The sequence below is a fragment of the Brassica napus genome, chromosome A6 (genome assembly GCF_020379485.1).
Source record: "Brassica napus cultivar Da-Ae chromosome A6, Da-Ae, whole genome shotgun sequence".
NCBI lineage: Eukaryota > Viridiplantae > Streptophyta > Magnoliopsida > Brassicales > Brassicaceae > Brassica > Brassica napus.
In genome coordinates, this window is record NC_063439.1 from 20,523,265 (window position 1) to 20,534,891 (window position 11,627).

The 11,627-nt window shown below is 29.6% G+C and overlaps 1 protein-coding gene across 1 annotated transcript; it reads left to right on the forward strand.

Annotated features, from left to right (window-relative positions):
- The first annotated feature begins 1,204 nt into the window (after nt 1-1,204).
- Nucleotides 1,205-2,611, forward strand: LOC125575864 (bZIP transcription factor 2-like). The gene has a single exon (XM_048735016.1). The coding sequence runs from the start codon at nt 1,928-1,930 to the stop codon at nt 2,393-2,395; it is 468 nt and encodes a 155-aa protein (XP_048590973.1). The 5' UTR covers nt 1,205-1,927; the 3' UTR covers nt 2,396-2,611.
- The last annotated feature ends 9,016 nt before the right edge of the window (nt 2,612-11,627 follow it).

Genomic DNA, 11,627 nt, shown 5'->3' on the forward strand with positions numbered 1-11,627 from the left:
TCGTTTATGGTCTTACAAAACTTTATCAGTTATACTATGTATGTAATTTCCTACTGATCATCTCTTTATTTTCTAATATTTTTTTAAAAAATCAACATATAATTTTGATAAATATTATGAAAATACATACACATTTAACCGAGAAATAAAACTAATTTGATTTGACTTGATTAGAATAAAAATAATTATACATGAGTTTGAATTTGAAGAATATATGTAACTTAATATACTCACAGTCCAACTTATATCCAAAATCAAAGATTAAACTACAGTAACAGTTGACAAAAAAAAACTACCTTAACAAATAATTTTATAATAAGGATCTATTTATTTTTATACATATAAATTATAGGATAACTCAAACTCTATTAATAAATAAAAATAAAATATTAACTCATTGTTACAATATAATTTTATATATATGCATGAGACTTCAAAATATTATCATTATATTCATTTATGTAATTTTGAATTAAACATTTTAGTTTATTTTATTTAATTTTAAGCACAATATATATTATGTTATACATAATATTACGAAAATATATATGCATATCTAAGAAAATAACCAATCTAAATACAAATAAGAATTTAATCAAAATTAACTATATTTAGAATAAAATATTATAGTTGAATTCGAAGAAATAGATGCAATCCAATATACCAAAGTAATAAATAAATCGATTGTTGATCAAAAATAATCAAACCGACTAGATATAACGTATCCAAATCATATGTCTAATCAAAATAATATAATATTATTAACATAAATTATACATATAAATTATAAATTGATTTTAACTAAAAGTAAATATCAATTAATTATAGTATTTTAATTTTATAAAAATTTATATCCGTGCATGAACACACAAAAATCACCTAATTAAAAGTAAACAAAGATCCAGCCGCATTGATCAAACTCTAGTTATAGTTTTAAAAGTCACCGCTAAAACACTAAAGAAATGAATGTATACAAAACATTATTTAATAAGTTGTAGGAGATATATATTAGCTTTCAAAAAAAGTTGTAGCGAAAATATATTGCTATAAGAATTTTTTTCCATTTAATTCTTACAACTACAATCCTATAAACTAAATTTCCCAACAATATTTCTACCATTACAGCCTATCCAATAAACCTCCTAGTACTCTTAATAAAGACACATCCAAAATATTTTATGAATTGCTCAATACAATAAAATATTAATAATCAATTAATAGATGAGTATTTTAAGATATACATTTTAATTTAGAAAAATTATAGTCTTTGTATTTACAAATTATCATATTAGTATTTTCGTTTACTGTATTTTGAGAATTTACCATGGGGAGCTTACCGTGAAGGTGCTCCCGTGCTTCTTCCACCCTCCTTTATTTCCTTAAACAAAAGAAGAAAAGAAAAGTCAAGTGGATGCTTGAGATTTTGTTTCTATATAATCTACAACAAACCCTTCATCAAAAACCTCTTTCCCCTTCACTCTATCATCTTCCTAATCTCCGTCATATTCCTCTGTTTTTTGGTTCTTTATATTTATAGATCTCCTCTGTTTCTTCTCTCTCCTCTGTTTTTCTCTTCTATCATCTATAACAAAACCCAGACCGAGGAAAAACACATAAAAACTGAAACTTTGATGGTAGGAAACTAATGACTCCGGTTCTCTGCGAAATCTTGCTCTCTGGGCTCACGGTTAAATCTGCTCTCCGCCGTAGAACCCATCTCGTTCAATCATTCTCCGTCGTCTTCCTCTACTGGTTTTACAACGTTTCATGAATTGCTGAAAACCCTCAAATCTAATCCTTAAACTAAAATTAATTTACATCATATATTAATTATTTTCAGACAATTAAAAAACCCACAAACCATTTGTCTTTTTTCTTTTTTGTTCTTGTAATTTTCTTTGTTAACCCTTTTTGCGGCGGAGTATAAATGGCGTCATCTAGCAGCACATACCGGAGCTCTAGCTCTTCCGACGGCGGTAATCCGAACGCCGTCGCCGTTGACGAGCGAAAGCGTAAGAGAATGCTATCGAATCGCGAATCTGCTCGTAGATCAAGGATGCGTAAACAAAAACACATCGACGATCTAACGGCTCAGATCAATCAGCTTTCTAGCGACAACCGTCAGATCTTGACGAGCCTCACCGTCACATCTCAGCTTTACATGAAGATCCAAGCCGAGAACTCTATCCTAACGGCTCAGATGGCAGAGCTGAGCTCTAGACTCGAGTCTTTAAACGAGATCGTCGATCTGATCGACGGCTGTGGATTCGATGATCGTACGGTTGGGATTAACAGCGACGGATTTTACGATGATATGATGAGCGGCGTTAATCACTGGGGTGGTTCGGTTTATTCTAACCAGCCCATCATGGCTAATGATATCAACATGTATTAAATTAAAATTAATTATAAAACTAGTACTATTGGCCCCTTTTATTTTAAGTTTAGCTTTTTATCTTCTTGTGTTGGTGTGGAAATGTAATATTATTACATATGCATCCTGATTGGTTGGAAGGATAAATAAACATATATATGGGCATATATAGGCTGTCCTTTGTCATGTATTGTTGTGTGCTTTTTTTGTTAATTAATAATAAAAATTTCTAAAACTTTTTGTTTGGTATGATTATGTTATCATCATTTTGTTTTCTCCTTGTAAACCTATACATTTTTGTTGTTTGAACAACACTATACATCTTCTATTTGACGAAAAAATATTGTAATCTTTTTTTTTAAATCAACATGAATTATTCTTTCTTACTTCTTATAATACGATTTTTCAAACTGATTAGTGAGACTATGAAAATATTTCCTCTAAAGTATATCATTTTGAAAGAAAAAAACAAATGATATGAATAATAGTACACTAAATTTGAAAGACTATTATTCACAGCCTCACTTTGATATTGAACTTTGTTTTCTAAGTTGATCTTTCGATTTTTACATAATATTCATATAAATCATTGTATATTCTATTTGAACTAAATTTATATATATAATAAAAATTAATTTAAAATACAATTAATTTTTGGTAAAATATGTAAATTTTCAAAAAAAAGTATTGTTAAAATATCATAATAAGTATTAATAAAAGGATATACTTAATATATTTTTTTGAGGATAAAAATGAGGAGAACTATTGGAATAAAATTCAATTCATTTTAAATTGGGTTTTTATCAAATATGACTAAAAACAAAAAGTTAAACACAAAACTAATCCATATTTTTTTTTGGAATTTTCATTTGCCCTATTCACCCCAAAAGTTCGGATTATTCATAAAAATGCCATTATTTTTTTTTCTGAAAATGAATGTTTTACACTATCATCTTCGTCTTCATCAAGAATTTACAATATTATCATTACCATCAATACACCAACTTTCACAGATCTTAAGACTTTATTTTGTGGTATACAAAGATGAAGACTCTCTTGTCAGGGTTAAAGATAGAAACAGAAGTGGAATGAAGTAATTTTACCTTCGATTACTATTACAGATGTAAAAATATCAATGAGTTAAAGATAACGGCCCTAATTTGTGTATTGTGTCATATAGTGCATTATGTCATATATACCCATAGTGCATTGAGTAATGACAGATTGCAACAAAATAGAAAACAAATTTATTAACAATCCATTCCATCATGATCATGTACAAAGTAAAAAGTTTCAGTAAATAGATGTAAAATGAGTGATTTACACTGCAGGGCAGTTTACAAGTTTCAATATCACAATAAGGCAGTTATTGCTACTTGGACAGTTTCTGAGTGAAATGTCTTAACTTGTCCCTGAAAAATGTGTAACTGGTGGGGTAAAATTGGAAAAGGGTTTTTAGTTTTCTGGTTACGTTTTTAAATTTTAAAATGAGTGAGTGGACCTAATGAAAGAGAATTTAGGAATTACCAAGCGTATGAAAAAATATTGTATTTTAAATTTCTAACTTTTGTTGGAGGAATTTGAATCTTTAGAAAATAGTTGCTTACAATTTTTTTTAGGTTGGAGGATGAAACAACAGAGATAGAGAACGTGATAGAGAGCTATCGGAGAAACTAATTTTTATATATATATTTTTTTTTTTGGTTTTGGGTTCTAATCTATTAATCTATATAATATGTATAAGTTCTAGAGGTAAAACACAAAAACAATGAAAATTGCATGATAAAAATCAATGGCGGTTGTGAGTTATATTTGCAGGAAACACAGAAAACCCTAATAGGAAGAAGATGAAGTTATTACAAAATTGCCACTCATTAAAAAAAAATAATTGATGACCACGCGGATGTGTACATAATGCTAGTGTACACATGTTCCTGTACAAGGATACATTGGATGACTACGTAGATGTGTACATAATGTTAGTGTACGCATGTATATGTGCACATAATGTTAGTGTACGCGTGTACATAATGTTTGTTTTTGTAAATATAAAGATAAGGAAGTGTGGTTTACGTGAATTAAACAACATGATTATATATGTACATGTGTACATATTTACATGTGCACAAACACAACACATATATATCTTTTACATGTGTACATTGTATATTACTAAGGCAATGTTCATAAAATTGTGTATTCTCACTAAAATCTTAAAATCATGTTTTAATTCTTTAATGCCCTGAAAAATAAATTAACTGAACTAAAATCAAAACCAAAAATCATAAGATATGAATAAAACACAAAATCATGTGAAATATTAAGAATCAAAAATATACATATGAAAGTAGTTTTGTGTTATTCAACATACGTTTGAAGACACGTCAAGATTTACAAATGCATCAGTGTTGTGTTTAGAAAACGTACAAATGAACCAAAGTCATGTAGATACCTATCGATGTACACATGGACATTATCAGACAAAATGAACACATGTACACTATAATATATATGTACACATAGACATCCTACTAAACATTGGATGGTTAAGAAACCGTTAATTATGGCCTGTAGAAGAATTCATTAATGAGTCTTGTTTAGATGGTTAAGAAAACCGTTAACTATGGCCGGTAGAAGAATTCACTAAGGTTATAATCCATGTGAATGTAACATCTTTTTTTTACTCGCGTTCGAGATCGTGACACAATCACTTCACGCTGGAGAGATTTACCATTGTTTTTTTTGAAAGGGATTTACCATTGTTGCTTAAGCTTTCTCTCTCCTATGATAGTTTAGACGATGGCTGAGATTTATAGAAGAGCTCGATTTAAGCGGAAGAAACGCAGAGGTGAAGATTATGAAGAAGATGGCGACGGAGCTTCGACGGTGGATTCAAAACGGTAAGTACCAGAAATTAAAAGTGACTTGAAAATCTCCAGATCTATCTTTGAAATAGCACTTTGCATTTCTTTAGTGGAAATTAAAACCAAATGGTTCACGACCAGAGAAAACAAGAATAAAACTATGAAAAAGATAAAACTTTGATTTGGAACGTTGTTGGTCTGATTCTTATTAATTCCTAAGAAGTCAAGCTATGTGGTAATTGTTGACATTTTTGTCTGTTTTTTTTACCACATATGACATTTTTGTCTGTTTTTTTTGCAGAAGCAGAGAGAGAGAGAGAGAGAGAGAGAGAGAGAGAGAGAGAGAGAGAGAACAAAAAGTGGTTGTGACCATAGTTTCCTTTTGGCTAATAAAAGAAAATAACAATATTTAGTTAACTTATTTAGTTAGGAGTTTTAGTTAGTGTATAGATATAAATTGGGTTTGGTTAGAAAAAACTGCTCTAGTAGCAAGAACTGTCTAATAGTGTTATAAAAATCTTAAAACTGTCATTCAATGTAATTGTTTCTAAAATATAATGCACTATAGGTATATAGGACATATGCTACTTACTTGATCTGTGACATCTGTCATAATCATGACATGTCCGTAACGCTATGATAAACTATTTGTGTACTTTTTTTCACATTAGAGTTTTAGAACCTTTATAATATCTTGAATGGCCGTGTTCTTTCCGATTTGAGCCTTATTGGTTATCCTAACATTTAATACTTTTCCAGTAATTGGATATACTGCATAGTAATCATGTTTTTCACCACTGAATGGCAGCCCAGACATCAGCCCAGACATCTGAAAAGTAAGTATTAGGAGACTTAGAGCATCTCCAATGTATTACTCTAAATTTTACTCCAAAATGGTGTAACTCCAAAATGAAATTGGATTTTACTCTAATGCATTACTCCATTTTTTTACTCCAAAATATATATTCCTTTTTTATTTAGTTAATAATTGTTAGTAGTACCTTCAACTTATAAAAATTTAACAATTAACACAACTATTTTATGTTTGCAAAATTTTCATAATAATATATTTTATTTAAATTAAGTATTTATCATTAAAAATATAACTAGAGATTATCTTCCAATTTCAATTCATGCAGTTTTTATCATATGCAATTTTTTAAATTCAAAAATATTTATATGCGTTAAAAGAACATAAAGAAAAAATAAAGTTTTCTTTTGTTATTTGAATTATGTAGTGGGTCCTATTGTTTGTGCATATATCAAGTTCAAAAAGTACAAATGTTATCAATCAAAATTTTGACCCACAAGATTAAAAACTCACCTATTCCGTATGAATAATACTTTACCGATTTTGGTAGTTTTGAAAACAATTTACCGAATTACTTATTAAATTACTTATTTATATTATATTATATTTATTTTATATCATTTATTCTAGTTTTGACTTTATGAGTTTATGTAAACTATTAAATAATCTTTTGTGGAGTATTATATATTTTCATGTTATTATATTATTTTAAGTATGAAATAAAATATTAAAGATTAAAAGGACCATTTCATAAATAGAAAAAGTTCAACTCCAAAATGGAGTAATGGGTAAGATTACTCCATAAATGAAGTAACCCTAACCATTACTCCATTTTGGAGTTGAATATGGAGTGGGGTTGGAGAAGATTTTACTCCATAATTGAATTTGGAATAAAAAATGGAGTAGGGTTGGAGATGCCCTTAGTATAAAAAACAAGAGACAATTAAACTACAAATGAAAACCACCACTTACAAATATAGCTTCTGAAGAATCCATTACTATCGTCAAAATACATGCATATTTCATTTCTCCCCTCCAACTTCTCTCTTATCTTCAAGATTTTCAATTAGAACTTTTGATGAACCTCTTTCTGTCGAATCGAGTTATACGTAAGTTCTTTGCTCTTGTTAACATCCATGGTTATGAATAGAAACTGGTGCAGCTTGCATGAGAGAATAATGCAATCTATATTATAATTTTTTTTGTAACTTAGAAAAAAAAATTCCATACTTTTTCTTTTTTTTTTATATAAATAGACCTATTAGTCAATTTATGTTAATTTCCCAAAATTAGTATCTATATCAAATTAATTTTTATTTTTAACAAATTTCCTTTTGTTATCTTACCTTATTTTTATATGGATTTCTATTTTTTTATTAAATAAACATTTTTGGAAATCTTATCATTTTAAAAATAATAAATTAAAATAATGACTTACGATATTTTGATTGATGATTTTAAATCATACATGGATACTTTCAGTGACTTATAAACTAAAATTTAATCTGTCATATAAACTTTTTTTGTCAGCTCACCTATAATTTGAAAATCACGTGTTTTAAAATTTATATAGTTATAATTTTTAAAATCTTACATTTTTAAAAAAAAAAATTTGTTAGTTATTTTATGTTAATTTTCAAAAAACAAACTTTTATTCATTATGTTAACTTATATATAATGTTATTATTTTGTAAATTTTTCTTATTTAAAATTGATTTCTATTTTATTTTTAAATAATTTTTTTAAAAAAATATTGACATTTTTAGAAATAGCAAAACTGATTTGTCATATTTTGATTAGTTGTTTTAAATTATATTTGGAAATTTTCAAGGGGTTTTTGCCAAAACTAACCCACAACTTGATTTTAATTCCAAACCTATACCCAAACTTGAATCAAATGCAAAATTAACCTAAAAGCCTAGTGAAATTACAGCTCAGCCCCTTGTGATCAAACAAAAAAAACAGAAGCCATTTTTACGAATATAGCCCCAGTAAATCGTCTGAGATGTTGGAAGTCGTCTGGACGACTGAAGTGTAAGTCGTCTGGTACCAGTTTATTTTAAAAATAATTTATAACTCTTGTAAAAAATATTTTGATGCGTAAAAAATAAAAATCAAGTAATTATAAACAGTTTTAACTGATATAAATTAAGATATGATAAAATTGATTTGTTTTGAAGATATATGAGTGGAAGTAGTGAATCATGAAATACTTTGGTTTAAGAGTTTGGCAAACATATGTTGTAGTATTGTATGTATTGTTAGGGTTAGATTTTGGAAAACTAAAATGTTTTTTTCAAAAATTAGTTTTCACCTATATGTGTTTATTTCTGTGTATAGTAAACACTTTGCAAGTTTGATTTGGTTTTATGAAGTGTTTAATTAGATAATTAAGTTTAGGGGTTATGTTTAGGGTGTGGACGACTTATATTTCAGTCGTCTGTTGAATAATTTACCCGGACGACGTATATTGACTTACTTGTAAGTCGTCTGGAAAGTCTTCTATTTTAGTTTCTCGCTAAAAATATTTAATTTCCCGCTAAAAATATTAAACTCTTCTGGACGACTTATATGTAAGTCGTCTGTTTTAATTTCTTCACCAGACGACTGAAATGTAAGTCGTCCAGGAAGTCGTCTGAGTCAAAAATATTTAATCTAATTGGATTTTTTGTCTCCCTATTTAAAGAAAAATTTACACATTCTCTCTCCTCCTCTCAAATGGCTGCAACAAAAATGTAATGTTCATCATTCTAAAACTCTCCAACCTCTCTCTAATCTCTTTGACTTGAAAACACCAAACTTTATATGAATTTTTCAGTTTTGTCTCATGTATTTCTTCCTAATCTATCTCTTTTGCAGGTTTTTAATCAAATGGTACTCATCTTCCACTAATTTAGAGGTAGATCTATTAAGTTTAGATATGTATTTTTGTGTGTTCTATAAATGTAGATTTATCTAATCTTCCACTCATTTTCTCTATTTTTAAGTCATTTGAACGTTTTTGAATATGCAGGTTTTTCAGATCTGGATTTGATGTGCAGGTTTTTCAGATCTGGAAGACTTCTGGGACGACTTACCTGTTAGTCGTCTGGAAGTCGTCTGGAAGTCGTCTGGACTTCTTGGAAGTCTTCTGACAAAGTCGTCTGGACTTCCAGGAAGTCGTCTGGACTTCCAGGAAGTCGTCTGGACTTCCAGGAAGTCGTCTGGACTTCCAGGAAGTCGTCTGGACTTCTAGGAAGTCGTCTGGATTTTTCTGAGCGTTTTGGTAAGTTCTTATGTCTGATTTTTCTTCATTTGGTAATTTCTTGTTGTATAAATTTCTTACTTTTTTCCCAAACTAAAACTCTCCAAACCCACTCTAATCTCTTTGACTTGAAAACACCAAACTTTATATGAATTTTTCAATTTTGTCTCATGTCTTTGTTACTAATCTATTTTTTTTTGCAGGTTTTTAATTATTTGGTACTCATCTTTCACTAATTTAAAGGTAGATATATTATTTTTAGATATGTATTTTTGTGTGTTCTGTAAAGGTAGATTTATCTAATCTTCCACTCATTTTTTCTGTTTTTAAGCCATTTGAACGTTTTTGAATATGCAGGTTTTTCAGATCTGGATTTAATATGCAGGTTTTTCAGATCTGGAAGACTTCTCGGACGACTTACTTGTTAGTCGTCTGGAAGTCATCTGGAAGTCGTCTGGACTTCCTAAAAGTCGTCTGGACTTCCTAAAAGTCGTCTGGACTTCCTGTAAAGTTGTCTGGAAGTCGTCTGAACTTCCTAAAAGTCTTCTGGCAAAGTCGTCTGAACTTCCTGGAAGTCGTCTGGACTTCTTAGAAGTCGTCTAGACTTCTTAAAAGTTGTCTGGTCTTGTCTACTCAAGTGGAATCCAAGCTTGTCTTTGTAGATGAATGATCTATAATAGTTTTGTTTGTGGTCTGTTTTATGAATTGCATGTATACTCTTTTAGTTGTGAATTTTTTGTAAAATCAGTAATAATATTTTCCAAGATGTATTAAATGTGCTATCAATGTGTTTACACATTTACAAATCAATGAAATAATAGACTTGAGTAGCCTTTTTCTTATCTTTGGATCTCTCATATGCAATAATAAACTCCAATGGCCTTTTTCTCATCTTAATAAACAAGAATGTTGGTAAGAGATGGAAACAAACAATAGTAACTAGTCAAAGCATATCATATTTTTTATAAGTTTGCATTGAAAAACTTAGTCAAATTTAGTAAAATTAAGGGAGAGAACATATTTTGTAAATATGAGTTTTACATATCTTGAAGTTACTTATCACTCTTAAAAATACAAGTTATTCAAAAACTAACGTAGAAGACTTAAAAACTAGTGGAGAAGACGCGGACGACTTCAGTCTAAGTTGTCTGGACGACTAAACTATATGTCGTCTGGTCAACGCAGAGGTTATTTTTGCAATTGACTTTGAAATCTGTTATTTCGGACGACTGAAAGTTAAGTCGTCTACTATTGTTTGGTTAAAAAAAAAACTCCAAAAAAGCTAGACGACTTACATTTCAGTCGTCAGAGGTTAGTTTTGTATTTGACTGGATTATTTCAGAAGTTTGACTTTTTGGACGACTTACATTTCAGTCGTCTAGTGAAAATTAAAATAATAATATTTTTTTAAAAGTAGACGACTTACAGTTAAGTCGTCATAGGTTAGTTTTGCAATTGAAAAAAAAAATTTCAAGATTTAATTATATACAGACGACTTATAATTCAGTCGTCCACGAGACGACTGAAATGTAAGTCGTCCAGGATTTACGAGGTTTGACCAGAATCTCGGAAAAAAATCCTGGACGACTTACAATTAAGTCGTCTGGTGGACGACTGAATTATAAGTCGTCTGTGTATAATTAAATCTTGAAGTTTTTTTTTTCAATTGCAAAACTAACCTATGACTACTTAATTGTAAGTCGTTTACTTTTAAAAAAATATTATTATTTTAATTTTCGCCAGACGACTGAAATGTAAGTCGTCTGGGGAAGTCAAACTTCTGAAATTATCCAGTCAAATACAAAACTAACCTATGACGACTGAAATGTAAGTCGTCTAGGTTCTTTGGAATTTTTTTTGAAACCAAACAATAGTAGACGACTTAACTTTCAGTCGTCTCAGGTTACAGATTTCAAAGTCAATTGCAAAAATAACCTCTGCGTTGACCAGACGACTTCCAGGTAAGTCGTCTACAGCCAGACGACTGAAAGGTAAGTCGTCTACAGCCAGACGACTTCCCAAGTAAGTCGTCTGACGAACAGATCTGGAAAAAAACTCGATGTCATACCTTAAATTGGTGAGATAAGTTCCTTAGCATACATAAGGCTTCTCCAAGCACACAGAATCACAAACGGAAGTCACCCACCCATAATCGTTAGCTTCTATGACTCTATGAACCATAAAAATTTTAGAATCAAAATCTTGGGTTTTTTTAGCTCATTGTGGAGAGAAAGTGAGAGATATGTTGTGTTTAGTTCACAAGAATGGAAAAAGAAGAAGGGTAAATCGATTTTAGGAGCATTAAGAGCTTCAAATTGGTTGTTCATGGTGGTT

Excerpts from the sequence above, each read along its gene's own strand:
- LOC125575864 (XM_048735016.1), top strand. The coding sequence starts at position 1,928 with ATGGCGTCATCTAGCAGCACATACCGGAGCTCTAGCTCTTCCGACGGC.